Raw genomic sequence first — 17,655 nt, 5'->3', positions numbered from 1 at the left:
TTTTAAAAGCTCTAAATGACGTGTGAGTAATATACTTCAATTTGTGCAGCTGAATTCTCCTGTGGGTACATCTATCCTGGTGTGACAGTGGCTAGTGTATGCATGCCTGTGCTGGCTTTAGGCAACACGTCTGAAAACAGCAGTAAAGATGCAAGCACGACAGGCTTCAATGTGGGCTATTCAAGCCGGCCTGGAGCCCAGGGTACAATACTCACACCCATAGCTCACAACAGGGTCTGTGCTACTTCATCACAGCTTTAGCAATGCCAGTTAGATTCAAGCTACCCATCACACCTTCAATTACAGTGTAGACTTATCCATAGGGGTTGAAATTCATCTCATGCAAAGGGCCAGAGTAAGTGCCACCAAGATAAAGGCTAGTCACCTGAGCCTGATGGCACAGAGTGGGCTTTAGCATGGACTGCATCTCACACTCACAATGAATAGAAAAGAAATCCCCAAAGGCAAATCTCCTAAATGTTGGTTTTAAACTAAATTACCGAGTATAAGTGTTTTACAGTATATGAATACTTATCACTTCCACACACTTCCAAAATAGAATTTTTAATGTGGTAAGAACTTTAATTTTTTAATTTTCTCCTATTCAGCTGCAGAATTTAAGAATCTACATTAATAAAAATTCATCCTCTGGGTCCAGTAAATACCATGCATTCTAGTTTCTGCACTTAATAGGTTAATTGTAGCATTTCTGAATGGATCACTATTTTGTGCTTGCCAACGGGGGAAAAGGCCCTTGTGTCCATAGAACTTTCAGTGCTAGTCTCAAAGTACCATTTGACTTCTGCAGTTCAGAACAGTGCTTCTGAACTGAAGGGTTGTGACCCCTCCCCCAGGGTTACAAACTAATCAGGAGAGGTGTTTGCTAGGCATTGAACATTTTATTACAATTTTAAGCAAAGAAAAATCTCACTTCCCTTGTGTCCTTACCCTTCAAGGTCAAGTACTCAGTTATCCACTGAAAACAGACACAAATTCTTTATACAGGGTTAGTTTTACTCTTATTTCCATAGCAAATATGAGGATGTTGCACTTTTTAAAACTTCAGATGAGGCAACACCAACCCCAAAATATGAGAAATACAGACATAGAAACATCTCTCCAACCAAGACTCACATCTTATAAATGTTCAATATGTTTCAGATATGAGCCTGAATTGGGAAAGGGAATCTGAACCCCCTGGAATATGTGGAACTTCAGATCATATCCACACTTCTTATCAATGAAGAATATAAGTTGTATAGCTAGTAAACACTATATGCCAGTTGTTAGTCACTTCACTCAAGGTACTACAGGATAGGTGCAAGAAAGAATCCAACAGAATGACAAATCATTATTAGTCTTGTTTTTAGTTTACTTCAGTGGAAATTTTCCCGATTAAGCACTGAATAAAAAACAAGTAAGGGATATTTGTCTGGTTATATTAAAATATGTTAAAATGAAAGAATAAATATGTCTAAAACTCAGTGCCATAGGTAGGCATTTTAATTTACAGAGCAAGTAAATATATTTGAGCCCCCAACCATTGTTCCCCACCTGCACAGTTCTACAACCCAGGCAACTGCCCCACTCACCCTGGCCTGGTAACACTATTCATGTACACTTAAGCTATCTTCTTTTCCACATTAAGTAGTCTTGTGTTATTTCATATACAAGTATATTTTAAGGGCTGTCAACATGTTTATTTCATGCATGCAGTAGGTATCTCAGTTGAAATATACAGAGGTTCCAGTAAAAGAGCAACCTCCAGTCAATTCCCATATGAACCTGCCCGGGAACTGAGGTCAGCTGGGAAGGCTCTGCTCACTGTTCCCCCACTTATGGAGATAAGATTAACATATATGCGGAACAGGGCCTTCTCAGCTTTTGCTCCTAGTAGGTGGAAGTCTCTTCCTCGAGATATTCGCTTATTTCAGCATCAGGCTAAAGTTGCCCTTTTTACTCCTGCTTTTATAGGTGTTTGAGTCTGTATGTGTGTGTTCCTCTTCTCAAGAAATTTTTAGCAGGTTTTATGTCCCTCTGGGGTCTCGTATTTTAATTTTTTTTATATATATTTGCATTGTGTTGTAAAAAAATGTGTAAGCCACATTGAATATTTTAAATAGAGAGGCGGAGTAAAAATATTTTAAATAAATAAATAAATTCATTAGCCAAAACTTTGACTAAGTGATTTACTTTTAATAATGAAAGCACCACAGCTCTAAGACTAATGATGATTAATGTTTCATCAACAAATGTGTTATGTTCCTGTCTGATATATGTTCTGTTGCTACTAGTCTGTGTTTTACTTTGTGATATAACATTCATGTTGATAACTCATTTTAGTCCAAATCAGGGCTTGAAGATCCTTTGCTGAATATCAAGGAAATAAGATTTAGCAGCAGCAGCGAAATTTAAACTTGACATGTCTGCTCTATTCAATTACTTATCTAGGCTATGAGAGCATTAATCCAGTAATTAAATTCTAAGTGTGTCAACCCTCATTTCTCATTTACTATATAACTTAATATTCAAGTAATAGAGAGGGAGGTTTATAATTTACACAGATGATGTTCAGTGTTTTATGGTGTTTGAGACTAGAAACACTACCAGAAACAGAGGAGTTCTACAGAGTAATGATCTTACTAGTGCTATTCAAACACAAGTAAAATGGATGAATCATATATAAAGTAGTGTAATAGGAAATAAACATTCTTAGGTGGGTGAATGTACTTTGTGAGCATATTTGTTTTCAAGATGAATACTATAGGAAGAACAGCATGACTCAGGAGACTTTGGAGTTTTTCATATTTAGGTCAGAGGGTCAAATCAGAATAGGAACTAGATTCAGATTGTAATTACACCATTGTAAATCTGCAGTAATTCTAGTGATTATATACTTATCCCCTTTATAAGATACTTGTTCACTTAGATTTTTCTTTAGGGCAGAGACTGTGACTAAACTCATGTTTTGTTTGGAAAGCAGTTACCATGCTCTGGGGAGAACATAAGAATGGCACTACTGGGTCAGACCAAAGGTCCATCTAGCCCAGTATCCTGGCCTCTGACAGTGGCCAATGCCAGGTGCCCCAGAGGAAATGAATAAAACAGGCAATCATCAAGTGATCCCTCCCCTGTTGCTCAGTCCCAATTCCTGACAAACAGAGGCTAGGGACACCATTCCTGCCCATCCTGGCTAATAACTAATAGCTACTTATGAGAGCATCATCAGGCAGATGATACTTGATAATGAACATCTGAGTGAATAGGGCAACCTGTGCATCTGATTTTTAATGTCAACGTGGAGCTGAACAATTAACCTACAGCTGCATAATAAAGCAACAATCCACAAATTAAACAAAATTAATTCAGATATCACACAGTAGATTTATGTTCTCTCAAAAATCTGGCTGGTACACATTTAGCACATTTTATAATAAAGCATTGATGATAATATTGCAGCTCTTCAATTCCCACTCCTGAAACAGAGAGAGAAATCTCTATATATGGCTTAGTAACGGCTATAAAAAGGCTGCTGTTTTAAGAAGAATATTAGAGATGTACTTGTGTGGGAACAGAACATTCACCCTCCCTATTTGTCCACTTTTACACAGCTGAGTTGATTACATTTTACTACCCATTTAACAAAAAGATACTAAAACTGACAAATCTGCAGCTTTTCTGTAAATGTTGGATGTGCCGCCCCCCAATTACAGCCAGTACATCAGTTTTTCATTGCTGCTGTGCACTGACTTTGATTTTATCGGATCCAAACATTTTTGAAAATTATTTTGGTGCAGGATCAGTGTTCCCTGGAAGCTGAGTGCTTGGGTGATCACCCAGGAGAGATTCAAATGCTGCCCAGCTGTTTAGCAGAGTGCCTACAGCCTCCCTTAGCTAGCAGCATACGTTTCTGTTGGTGTGGCACATCTGCACACACCTCGGTGCATATAACAAAAGGTATTCTGCACATAGATTGGAAAAAGTTACAGAGAACATTGTGCAGGATCCCTGAAATGAATGAATGGCAAGTCATATATTTTGGGCCTAATTTTAGAAGGTGCTGTGTTTTCTTAATTCCCATTGACTTCAGTATCATGGGAGGTACTCTGAAACTGGCTCCCTAAAATATTATGATTTATACAGTTCTTATAGAGATGAAGTATTAATATACAGCTGAAAATTGCTAAAACACCTGCATTTCATTCCAATTATATACATGTAATTGCCAATAACGTGGTCACTGCTAAGGCAATTAGATTTTGAGTACCTCACCCAAATCTTAAGGTCTTCGTTATTCAAAGAAGAAAACAAGTTTTAAAAAGAAACTTCATTTTCATGGAACAAATCATTATTTGAAGCTTGATTATTTGACCTATAGCTTGGGATATGTCACAATGTATCATGTCAATAATATCTGTCAAGTTCCTTCACACAAAACACTGCATTGGCCCTAGTATGGTAAACTTCAGCAAAGCATAATTTTCAGATACCAAGCTTTTAAAAATCCCTGCGTGTTGCACAAAAGACTGTCAGAAGCACTTGTTTGTTATATTGTACATAATTTCTGAGTGTTCTTTAAGAATTAGATTTAGGTTTTTAGACCTTTCTTTTAGCTAAACAACATTCAGAACAATAGAATGAGAAGCAAAGAACCTTTGAAATGTTCACTTTTACTGTTCACAATTGTCCAAGGTCTGGGGTGGCACTGACTTTCCTTTTCATGGTATCCTATCTAATAAAAATCAGGTCAGGCTTTACAATGTTTCTTGTATTGGTGGATCTAACACTTTGAAAAAGAATACATTGCTATTCATTTGATTAGCAACATCAACACTTTTCAAATGGCAGGTCTGTTCTGGATGCAAGGACAGTAAATGTTACTCATGTGAGTAATCAGTTACTTTAAGGGAACTACCTACTGACCTGATTCGCGAAAGCACCTGTGCATGTGGTTATGTCCCATTAAAGTCAATGGGACTTAGAGACATGCTTATAATGTTAAGCACATGCTTCACTGCTTTGCTGAATAGGAATGACTGCTGGCATGCTGCTTGAGTGCATCAGTATTGCTCATTTGAGAGATTTGCAAGATTGGGACTTTAGGTACTGGAAAAATATATTTTACAAGCTTCGTGTGATTTCTTGAAGATTTTACACTATTTGCATATTGTAAGATTTAATGCAAAGTGTAAACTGAGTGCCAAAACATAGTAGTTAGCATTATAGGGAATAATTAAATTCAAACATGGAAATTAGGAGGAAACGGTTCAAAGCCTTAGGAAATATGGTCAGGAATAATAAAAGATGCTTACTATCACAAACCTCATAAAAGAATCGCTCTCCTTCTTTCTTCTGTTCAGTGGATTGCAAGTCAAAGGCATTGGACAAAGACATGACACATTACAGACAAAACACAAGGCACATTTTCTACAGAATTTTGAAAACAAAACAGACGGGTACAAAACAAAATATATTCCAGTACAAACAATAAAATCAAGCTTGCACTATAGAATGCAACATAAAACATCTAATATTGGTTGAACTTTACAGATCATTAGCATGTTTCTATGAAAATGCATTACTTGTTTCCCCAGACATTCCCAGTGCATTAAATAGATCTCACATGACATTGCTTTTAAATAAGATCTTATATTTTTTCAGACTCTGTAAGATGTCTTATTTTTACATTTTGATTTTCTTGGCAAGCAGAAGCAAAGGCTGTGGAGAGGTTGTGAACATACCGCTAATGATCTCTAAGTAACTGCACAGTGAACGCAGGGAATTAAAACCGCCTACCTCTTTTCCTCCCATAGATTCAAACATTTTCTCAAGCTGCACTCGCAACTGCTGGATATTGTTCATCAAGATACAGGGCTATAAATAAAGTACAGTATGTGTTATATGAACATTCAAATACAAACCAACAGAAACACAACAGTTGAGAATGGCCACAAGGAAGAAACTTTATAAAGTGACCCAAGAGTGTAATATCTATTTGTTTTTTTCTGGAAATCAATCTGGTAAGTTTACATACTACTGTGAAGTTAACCTTTGAAATCTTAGCATGTGAGTAAATCAGGTAATTCTATAACAATCTCTAAATGATTCCATAGATGAACAATTTTGCATTACTTTAAAAGCGCTTTAATAATAATCTAGGCAATATTAGTCACATAAAGATGCCTTTGTATTCAGACTTTTCACTTAAGCTACTGTCTTTCAAATGGTATGCCAAAGAACAAGGGAATCACACTGCAAAAGACAGCAATTGTCAGAAATAGATATGAAATTAAGCAGATTATTTGGAATTATGCAAAAAAGGTACCACTACTGGGGCTCCGTATGTGTGGCTTTATATACTACCTTGTAATGTAAAAAACAATCATGATAACATAATTCTGTTTTGGCAGGATTACTGTGCCAGTGCCTCTGCACACTGCATTCAAACCTTCACAAAACAAATTTCTCTAATGCAACTATTCTCAAACCTCACAAGAGTACGATGGGCATTGAAGTGGTAATAGCAATCTACATTTAGAACCCTTTTAGTTGGTGATGCAGCTCACTGTTGGCTAAAGCATGGTTTGAGTAGACTTTAGTGTTTAGAAAAGCATGTAAATAATTAAGCATTCTACTCTGTAAAATCTAAGGGAACTCAGGGTCAGAAAGAAAAAGGAAACTGGAGGGGAAGAAAAAGAAGATTCTTATCTAGCAAACCCTTTCATCACTCATCCTAAACTCTAGCACATTGTCCTGAGAGTGCTCTTCTTCCCCTCAATAAGTGACTTGAGCTCATGTAACTATTTAGCCATCCTCCCCATTGCTGCCCACAAGAAGCTCCCTTATGTCCTGCTCCTTTCTCTATCTAATATGAGTGCTTTCTCCTTAAGGATTGGATAGGAAAGTTCATGAAAGAGGGCACTCAGCACCAGTGACTTGCGGCATCTTGATTTACATTTCAGACAAAAACACCCGCCCACCCCCAACTAGTTCCTCTAGAAAAAAGCCAGCAAATCCTTGAATAAAGCTATTTTCTATCACGAATCATGTTTATTATGGCTAACCAAGAACATAGCCTCATTGTTTTAGGCAGTGCACACAATAATAGACTCTGTCATATCTTAAGGTTAGGATAATATTGTGGTTGATGTTTCCATAAAAGAATAAGCAAAACAACAGTATTTAAAAGGTTGATGACATTTCCTGTGAAACATTAACATTAGAAGCAAATTTGCTTATATATATCCTAGTTAAATGGTTTTTCTAACTGACACTCATGGATGTCTTTTGTCCAGGGAGCTATATCTGTTGCAATAGGGAAGCATGCCCCATCAAAACAGCAGGTCACTAACTCTGTCATACAAGAACTGCCAGTTACTTGTGCACCAGGATTTAAAAGAGCACCACTGATCATATGGTTGAATGGAAACTAAAATTTGTTAGTGAACCTTTCGTCATTGCGTGCTCTTTGCTAAATATTCAACCATGACCAAATCTGCAGATCTGCAGATTGCAATTCAGGAGAGTTGTTGTTCGTGGAGCAAACCGGAGAACTGAACCCAAATACAAAATAAGCCAAAGAGATATTATCATCTAAGCCCTTCTATAACAACTAGAATTGGAAGTTAGGACAGGATTAAAAGCAATGAGTATTCGGAAAAAGGGTTATGGACGAAGAGGAGGGCAGTTAATAATAAGTATATATAGAAAAAGATAAATACACAACTAAATAATATACAAATATACCTAGTAGTATATGTGAATTATATATACACAGATCTATGTATCATTGTATAGCAGTAGTGTGCATATACATAATCAAATTTTTAAAATAATTAAAAGAATGTTTGATATTGGATGAGAATACTATGAAGTCAATGAGTCTGCAGGGTTCAAAAAAATTAGAGAAATAATAGTTTGTCTTACTGCTTGTTCCTGTTTCTTTTTCAGACTATTACTGCGGAACTCCCATTCCACAGGCCTTCAATGGGGACTATTCATAGTAATAAACGCTATGGCTAGCAATAAGCATTTGCAGGTTCATGTCACTTGATTGTTCACTTTGGGGAAGGACCTGTCATATTGTATGCATGTAAGACATCTAGAGTTTTTAATGTGCTATAAATACATGGCCACCAAGCTCTAAAGCTGCTGCAGGGAATGTTCCGGGCTGAGCAGTTGCCCACATCAGAGTCTCTCTCTTTTAAGAGGATATTTGAGAGCCACTGGTCATCCTAGTAGGTCATTTCTGACATTCTCTCCATGAAAAAGCATAATTGTTTCCTACCACTTAGTTGTATCATTACTGATAGTTTTGGAAACAATCTGTGACATCAAAAACAGGTGATTATGATTTCTGATGAGGAATAAGCAGTTGAAGCAGGTGTATTTCTTCTAAACCAGTGTTTCTCAACCAGTGGTATGAGTACCCTTAGGGATACTCAAGAGAAGTCTGGGGGGGTTCATCAACAGAACTGAAATTTGGAGAGAACTGAATTTTTTTGTTTTAAATTTTATAGCGATTTATTATTTTTGTACTTTTTATGCCCAAAAATTTCATCGCCCGCCCAGCTACGATTAAGTTGTTTAAACAAATGTATTGAAATGGTAGAAAAAATGTGTGTGTGTCTGAAAACTGTAGGTACTGGGGGTACTTTTAAATATATATATATTTAAAGGAGGTAGTTTATAAAAAACGGTTGAGAAACACTGTTCTAAACAAATGCCAATGCTCCTGGCAATACAGGAAGAGAGAAGCTAAGTACAAAAACAAGTAACAGGTGAATTGTTCCTAAGGAGACAAGTTGAAAGTTTCCCCTCAGATTCTGCACCCGCTAATTCACTGGTGACATTTGCACTGACTTCAGTGGGAGTAGATCTGTGGTTCATAAAAGTTCTCAGCTTATTGTATGTGTTAAACCTTAAGAGTTTGATTTAAGGGAAATTTAGAGGAGTCAGATACAACACACAAAACTGAATAGCATAGACAATGAATAACTCTGAAATATGTTCATAAACAGTGACAGGCTGTGGGAAAATAAGATACATTTAATAAAGAGATATATACTACAGAAAATGTACTGCTTAGTCTGTCGTTTATTTGAAATGTTTGCCTGTCAATTTTATTGAATGGAATTAATAAAATGGAACTAAAATACATTTGATAACTTTGCTCTTGGCTACAATCATAAAACAGTGTTTATTTAAATCTCTTTTATCAAATGAAAGACAGAAGATGGCATTTTGGTATAACTTGAGATCACTAGATCAAATGAAATCTCAGAAATATGAATTTCAAATAGATGATTTCTAAATAAAAATAAGTTATCTTTCTACAAAGTCATTTGTTGTAATCCTTGATATGTCTGTTACAAAGCCATAATGAGATTAATTTTATCCAAAGCCTTAGCAAAGATTAGCATTCCAGGATGGCTTCAGAAATCAGTCACTTCAACAATTTAAAAAAATCCCATTGATAGACTAAGCGGCAGCAGAAACAGATTTTGATGACCTAACAAGGTATCAGAGTCCATTCATTTCAGAAACAGTTAATTAGATTTAATGCTAGGATTAATTTGAAATGAACTGTACATTCAGTACTACAAATTTTAATTCATGTACACACTACATGTAAAATGCAAGTGCCTATATGGCAACATATCGGACCAAACTTATAGATAAACACCCATCTGGAACAGGTAGGCTAGATGACTGACATAGGTGCTGGGGGGGGATGCATTCACTCCCACATCAAAGGGAGATACTCTGCCCCCAGGTCTTTTCAGCTCACTAGCTCCTCTAGGAGTTGGGGGGAATTTGAGTAAAGACATACAACCACTTGCAGATCTATATCTACATTGACTGAACCATTAAAGTGCCCTGCTGGGCAAACTTATGACTACATCACACTACAGGCTGAACCTCTCTAGTCCGGAATCGTCCGGACCAAACCAGTTCTGAACGAATTTTCTGGACCATGGGAGGTCAATGTTGTCTAGCAGCATTACCAATACTTCCACTGCTTACTGTACTGTTAGAGGACATTTAGGGGTAAAACAAACAAAAAATAGCCTGGTAGCACTTTAAAGACTAAAAAAACATGTAGATGGTATCATTTTTCCACATCATACGGCTGAATGCAGTGCCTTGCATGTTCAAAAGTTTCAGAGGGGTAGCTGAGTTAGTCTGTAATGGGAAAAACTTAAAAACAAAAAATAGTCTGGCAGCACTGTTTTAGGGGTAAATTAGAGCTAAATAACAGCACAGAACACCAAGAGCTAGGACTGGTGGCTATAAACAAATTTTTGGGGACTGTGAGAAACTTGGCCACACCCATGGGAAGTGGACAGCCGGCTAACCAAAACCATTCTGGATGACATGTTTCTGGACGAGAGTGTTCTGGATTAGAGAGGTTCAACCTGTAGCTATGCTTCTTGGAATTATTACAGTAATGACCGCCAAATCTAGCCTATTGCGTAGTGTCTTCTTTCTGATGTAAGTGAGAATTAAGTATTGCCAGATGCAAAATATGTGGAAAACTCTTTCTCCATGTTGTTTTCACTATGTTTGCTGTAAGGGCTTCAAGGATGAAAATATTTCAAGTACAAAGAGAGTCTGAAATATGACACATCAATATGAATAAAATTCATTCCCTTCTAAAAATATTTATACAAAACCACTGTCTAAAGTTACAGATTTCTAAATTATCTCATTTCTCACAGTTTCATATATTGACATTATAAAATGTAATTGCACAGGAAGAAGAGAATATTTAAGTCTTTCCCTACCATATGGATCTCTGTGGTTTGGAAGAAAAAATAATATTGCAAATGTCTTCTGTGGTAAAATCTATGGGTATGTCTAGACTACATGCTTCTGTCGCTACAGGCATGTAGATTAGGCTACCAGGCATAGGAAAATGAAGCGGCGATTTAAATAATTGCCACTTCATTTAAATTTACCTGGCTGCCGCACTGAGCCGATCAGCTGTTTGTCGGCTCAACACGGTAGTCTGGACGCACGGGTGTCGACATCAAAGACATTTGTCGACCACCCAGGTAAACCTCATCCCAGGAGGCATACCTGGGTGGTCGACAAATGCCTTTGATGTCGACACCCGCGCGTCCAGACTACCGCGCTGAGCCAACAAACAGCTGATTGGCTCAGCGCTGCAGCCATGTAAATTTAAATGAAGCGGCGATTATTTAAATCGCCGCTTCATTTTCCTATGCCTGGTAGCCTAATCTACATGCCTCTGGTGACAGAGGCATGTAGTCTAGACGTACCCTATGACTGTTGCTGTTTAGCTATTAGAAACAAGATGGGAGAGGTAGCATCTTTTATTGGATCACTTTTAATAGTGAGAGACAAGCTTTCAAGCTTATACAGAGTTCTTCAGGTCTGAGGAAATATACACAGCATACAGCTGTCTCACTATCATATTTCTGATTTCTTTGGTTGCACATGCTTGTGACCTTTGGATTGTGATAATATCAAGCTCTGGTGTTAATGAGGGCATATTATTTCCATTTTCCCATGTATTCTGTTCTAATAACACCAGTGTATTCCTCTGCCAGTTCTATGTGTGTGCGGAGGAGAGGGGGATACATTTGTGCTCTAGTTTAATTTTCAACTTTTATAAATCTATAAAAGTTCTGAACTTCTGGGTTTTTGAATAACTGCAGGATGCCAAGAATCTTTTCTAAGGTGCTAAACACCCCTAAGTTGTCTAGACTCCAGTGGGAGTTGAAGTGCAAATAACCTCACAAAATGCACACCCCATTCAGGAACTGTTTGTGGGGACCAGCAATGGCTGGGACAGTCCTTCAGCACTTTGGGTGGAGTTTCTTGTGTTCTGAGTTTCATGTGGGTGCTCCCTGTTTGAGCTTCACCAGTCCTTTGCAGTGCCACATAGGACAATTTGGATACTGTGGGCAGTGGCTAATGACTTTATTCCCTCTCTGGAAGGGACTGGAAGAGGGTTATTTGCCGCAGGACTTTCTGGGCTTTCAGCATCATTTTGTTGAGCAGTCTCTTTCCCGCTGCAGTGCTTCCTGCACATCTTGATTTGTTATTTCTATGACCGGGTCTTCTCTCACTCTGAATTTCAGCTGATCACCTTGTAGGGGTGGAGAAAGGGTTCTACGGGACTATAGACTAGCCCTTCCGTCTGTGATTTTCTACCTTCCAAGAACCCAAGCAAGGCCAAGTGTTCTGGGGAAGGAGAAACACTGCCCCCTCACAGCTATGTATTGATTCCAAAATTTCAGATGACCAAGGAACCTAGGTGTTGACTTTTGGTTTTGCCATTGGGTGCCCCATCCTGGCTCCACCCCTCCACTAGACCCTGCTTCTCAATGAACCTTTTTATGCCACCTCCCCGTAGATAACCCTGGCAAACTGCATCTGACTCATAGGCCACCTATTGCTCGCCTCTGCTCTAAACTCCACCACTGAGCACCTGCTGTTTGTTTCTGTCTGCCTTAAGAGCAACAGGTGTGTGTCAGAGGGCAGGGAAGCGGCCAATTTGGGAGAGGCTATTTTCAGCATATTTATACACATCCTTCATATTCTAGTTTCTATGGGCCTAGTATCATAGAATCACCCCTTCTGGATGTTTTCCCCTACTGTGTCCCTTTTCCCATCTGTCTCTCTCTGCTCCCCACTGCCTCTGTCTAATACTTGCTCCCACCCACCACTCTCAAAGCATCTATTTCCTCCCAAGCCTAGCCCTGCAGCCACCTGTCAGCCGATGGTCAGGGCAGTGTGTGTGTGTGTGTGTGTTTCCGAGAAAAGGTTTAACGTCTGTGTCTTTACTGCTAGGACCGCGGTCCCGTCGCAGAGGGTAACCAGCAGGCCAACAGACGCCCCTTTATAGGAAGAGCTTATTACACCTCAGATTTTAGCTGCTAGGATGCAGAATCCCTTCGCAGCAGGCAGTCTGGGAAAGACTGAGAGATGCCCCAACGGATCTGTCACCTGGGAGTGACACAAATCCGAACGCCCAAGCTCTTCCTATACTTGTCCCTTATGACCGGCTGAAGTTCTTTTAAATTGTACTTGGTTCTGTTACAGAAACTGAAGGAGTCAGGTTAAAAACTTAAACAATTACAGGTTTATTAAAAAGACTTATAAAAGCATATGGTTACAATGGCTGTTGCTCTATTTCTTAACTGCTAGCAAATATAGATTAAAAAAATAGTTACAAAGAAAATAAAGATAGAAAACAGAAATAATGGTACCAAGTGACAGCTTAATCTTTAAAGAGCTCTAAGTCTATGTGTATACTTAAGACAAAGGACCACATCCAGGTACAATTTTTACCCCTTTCTGTGCCTCTCGACTCCAGCGGGTCAAGCCAGGGCCGGTCTCTCAATTCCTAGGAAAGATGAATACGAGGTGGACATCCCCTTGGAACCTCGGGAGATCAAACACCTAACCCGACCAGCAGATAGATGGTAGATTGACGCTCAGAGTAAATGTGCTGCTGGACCCATCTTTATACCCCTGGGGTCCGTATCCTCTTTCTTATCTAAGAGGCCAAATTGTACTGGTCCGTTTTGTGGTGCCAGTTCTTACAAGCAAGTTTCAACTTAATTTACACTTGCAAGAGAGTTAACTAAATTGTGAGCACTAGACATTTTTTTTTACTGGGCGAGAGATTCCTCCCCCCACGGACGGCTGTGTGTTCGTATCAATATGGGTTAAGTCAAGGGCACTCCTTGGCAGCCTCTTGGTCAGCAATTGGCATATCTCTGTTTACAGCCATTCACGGTCACAGCAGCCTGGGCCTTCTACTCTGTGTGCCCTGTATGCTCCAGGCAAGCAAAAATGGATGTTACAGAGGGGTTTCTGTCTGGTTACACGACCCCAGAAACTGCCCACCCTGACACACAGAGAGAAATTAAAATCAACTGCACAGCATAGAAATGGACTATTCACTCATCCTGATGTGACTCTCCAGCTTCTCCCAGTCCCCGGGGTTGCACACCCCCTCCTTCTCTGAAGCTTTTGCTGACTCCTTCATATACTCTGCAACTTGTGGTAGGGGAGCATCTGGTGGGACCATGTCAAAGGTGCGGGGAGGGGATTCCTGAAATGCTTCCTGCACTGGCCTGAGACAGCCCAGCATCCTAAGTTGAAAGCTTCTCCTGACTTGAAGCTGAGACCTGGGAGAAAGTGCTCGATGCAGTGGAAGGGGAGTGTGTGGGGGTGTGTCCAGGGGAAGGTGTCATGGGGTCGTCCACTTACAACCCCCCAAGGGGAGTAGTTGGGTCCTAAGGGCTCTTGAAGTTAGACCCCAACCCCACGTGTCCAGAAATTTCTCTCTAGGCCTAACCTCCTGGCCCTATAGGGCCTAACTCCAAAAGTCAGTGTTCAATACCCCTCTTGCTGGGGCTGTGTGACCTAGCCACCGGAGTCACTAATATGGTGGATGTAGGCCCCATGGGTTGGAGTATTGGGGAAGGGGGACCCAGGCCCTCCTTACTCCACCAGGTCCCAGCCAGAGCCCTGGTAGCAGTGGCACAGGCCTCTGCTCACTCAGGAATCCCATTGCAACATGCTGAGCTCCTCAGGATACAATCTCCTACTCTGGGCTACTTCCTCCCATTCTCCACTGGATTCTCTCCAGGGTCCTTCCTCCAGATCCTCTGTAGCCTAGATGTCTCACTGGCTGGCTTCCAGGTCTGGTCTCTCTGGCAGTTGAACTTCAGGAGCTCTGGCAGTACCTCCTTCCTCCTCAGCAGGCTTTTACACCCGGGCTGCAGTGTGAGTATGCCCAGCAGGGCTGAGGGTGGGGGGGCGAGGCGTAGGGCTTCTTCAGCCGGGTGAGCCTGGTTAGGCTCAGCTTTCTCGGTGCGGGGGAGAGGGGAGAGACAGGGGCTGGCACTCCCTGTCACAGAAAAAAATAGATCCTCTCTGATGCAGAGAGGAGGTCAAATTGGAGACAGACTCTCGCTGGGAGGAAAAGTCCCCCAATCAGGCGTGATCTTGGAGGGAAAGAAGGGACTGCCGTGAGCTGGGGAAACGTTATTTTCCCAGGCATAAGAGCCAGGCATGGGATGAGAGAGAGCCTGAAGGGAAGATGTGTACCCCCTTCTGTTCTCCCACACACAGGGGAAGGGATGATTGGGAGCCCCGAGTCCCAATGTGAATCAGGACCGGGGTCAGAACTGTGGGAAAGGGGATTGGGCAGGGGTTGGGAGCTCCCAAAGCCTGGAGGGTGAGGGTGTGGGCACAGAGAGAGTCCGGGCTGGTGGAGGCAATAGGGGGTAGCTGCCTATGCGCTCCTGGGGCTGCAGTGAAGCTGAAAGTTTACTCATCAGACAGAGGGCAAGCAATTTTTTTCATAAAAGAGCCACATCTATTGTCCCTCCACCCTCTGGGCAGTGCACAGAGGGAGATTGCCACGAGTCCTGAGGGAGATCCCAGTGTGTGCTGAGAATGGTTGGTTTGGTCCTTGAGAAACCCCCTGAGGGCTGACCTCCCCCAAATAACCCTCCAGTGGCTAGCCGAGAAAGTACTCACCTCATCTCCCACCTCTGCAGCTAGACTAGGGAAATGGCTGTGCCCAGGCTGCTTGTCCCCCTAACCTAGCTCCCTTTTCCCTGGAAATCAAAAGCACTCGCATGTACATTTAGCAGCAGGTGGTAGCCTGGCTGGGAGCTTCAGCAGCCCCATGCTGGGAAACAGACCATTTGCGCCAAACAGCTGATGGAGGCTGCTGCGCGTGCCAAATAACAGATTGGCAATTGACAACAACCGATGCTAAGCACTCAATGTTTTTAGCACATCCATGGAGTCAATGTCTATGCGCCAGGAACAATTAACATAATCCCATACCTATGCATAAAGAGGTGACAGGATAAGGCCAGGTCCTGCATATGAGCTTGACTGGGTTTGAACCTAAATATAGAGACATGAGGTACCTCTTGGGTTGCACCTCTGCCACTCAGATGAGGACAAAGCAGTAGAGTCATGGCACATGCCAACTCCTGCTGCTATACTCATTGGACAAGGCAAAGAAAGGCCTTTCCTGGTAATACTGGTCTTCATGGCACATTAGTTACACCACACATTGTGCCAGTTTGCTTAGGGTTTTCCTTGGTTAAGTAATTAATATTGTTGTGACTTATAGGCAGTCCCCAACTTACGCGGATCCGACTTATGTCGGATCCGCACTTACGAACGGGGCTTTTCTCACCCCGGAACTCACGGGCGGCGGGACCGCCCAGAGCGCAGCGGTCCCGCCACTGCATCCTCCGGGGCGAGAAAAGCTGCTCCGGGTCTCCCTGGTGTTCTGGGGGGAACTCCCCAGCACAGCAGGGAGACCCGAGCAAAGCCGCACAGGTGTCGGGACCCCGCTGCCCATGCGACTTTGCTCCTTTGCCCCAGAGCAAAGCTGCACAGGCGGCGGGGTCCCCCGCCTCTGCGGCTTTGCTCCGGGTCTCCCTGGTCTGCTGGAGGGGGAGGGGGGACGCAGCTCGTGCACCCCCCCCCCCCAGCAGACCAGGCTTTTGTTGTGGACGCCTGGGGTAGAGCAGCTGGGGTGCTGCTGGGTTGGTCCTGGGGGGACCTACCCGGCAGCGCCCCAGCTGTTCTGTCCCAGGCTCCAGATTCAGCTGCTGTTGAAACTGATCAGTGGCTGATTCCAGGAAGCTGGGGGCAGAGCAACTCTGCCTCGGGCTTCCTGTAGTCAGCCCCTGGTCAGTTTCAGCAGCAGCGGCTGAATCTGGAGCCAGTTCCAAGTTACGTACAAATTCAACTTAAGAACAAACCTATGGTCCCTATCTTGTATGTAACCCAGGGACTGCCTGTATTTAACTTCACTGTGTGTGTCTCATTTACTGCTTGATATTCAAGAATTCTCTGAAGCCAACAAGACAATACAATAGTTTTTACTACTGCATGGACAAGAGTAAAAGGGGGCACGAGTTAAAGATGTGTCAAATTACAGAAATTACTGATCATTCCCTGGGATTTAGGAGAGAACAACATAAGTTTCTGTCATACACAAAGCCCACCTTTATTTAGTGCAAATCCACATCAATGTAATCACTTCAAATCTAGGAAATCACCAGTTTCTTCCACATGCATAGTATTTTTCCTTCTAATATTAATTTCTTTCCTACGCCATCTGTTATGACATTACAATGTAAGTGATCAAGGAAAACAGGTTATACCCTGGGGAAAAAAACTCTCCCTTTTCCCATTCATTTTCTTGCTGTACAATGATATTTCCAGTAATTATAAGAAGATCTGTAAGTGTATATTTTAAAGATAGAAATAATATTTTAAAAATTTTACTTACCAAGCTTTCTTTATCGCAGTATGAACTGAAGTCATTTGAAATAATTGCAGCATACTGAAGAAGCACTTTGTTGATAGTCTGGGGGGGCAGGGTAAGAAAAGGTTTAACTGAGATATCTAATCATGTGACAGTCTGAAGAATTGTAAGTAAAAATACAAAACAGTATTCAAGTGAAAATGGAGGTTTTTCTTCAAAGCAGATAACATTTGTAAATGATAGAAAAATATTCTGTATTAAATGTACAAAGTTTTAGTTTTCCTTTGCTTAGAGGAAATCCCTTCACAATGGATAAGGTTTCTTTTTTAATGGAATATAATTTTCTATAGAGGAAACACTTTGCATTT

General features: G+C 41.2%; 1 protein-coding gene across 2 annotated transcripts in view; it reads right to left on the bottom strand.

Moving 5' to 3' along the window:
• The window catches only part of UNC13C (unc-13 homolog C), a 437,647-nt gene that overhangs the window by 92,165 nt on the left and 327,827 nt on the right, over window positions 1-17,655 (bottom strand). For both annotated transcript variants that reach the window (XM_075897272.1, XM_075897271.1), the window contains 2 exons: window positions 17,312-17,389; window positions 5,797-5,874 (listed from right to left, as the gene is read on the bottom strand). In XM_075897272.1, the coding sequence (XP_075753387.1) occupies window positions 5,797-5,874; window positions 17,312-17,389 (156 nt within the window). The remainder of the gene's footprint in view (window positions 1-5,796; window positions 5,875-17,311; window positions 17,390-17,655) is intronic.

The sequence above is a fragment of the Pelodiscus sinensis genome, chromosome 14 (assembly GCF_049634645.1).
Source record: "Pelodiscus sinensis isolate JC-2024 chromosome 14, ASM4963464v1, whole genome shotgun sequence".
Taxonomy (NCBI): domain Eukaryota; kingdom Metazoa; phylum Chordata; order Testudines; family Trionychidae; genus Pelodiscus; species Pelodiscus sinensis.
Note: the sequence above shows the minus strand (reverse complement) of the source record. Positions and strands in the feature narration are given on the sequence as shown.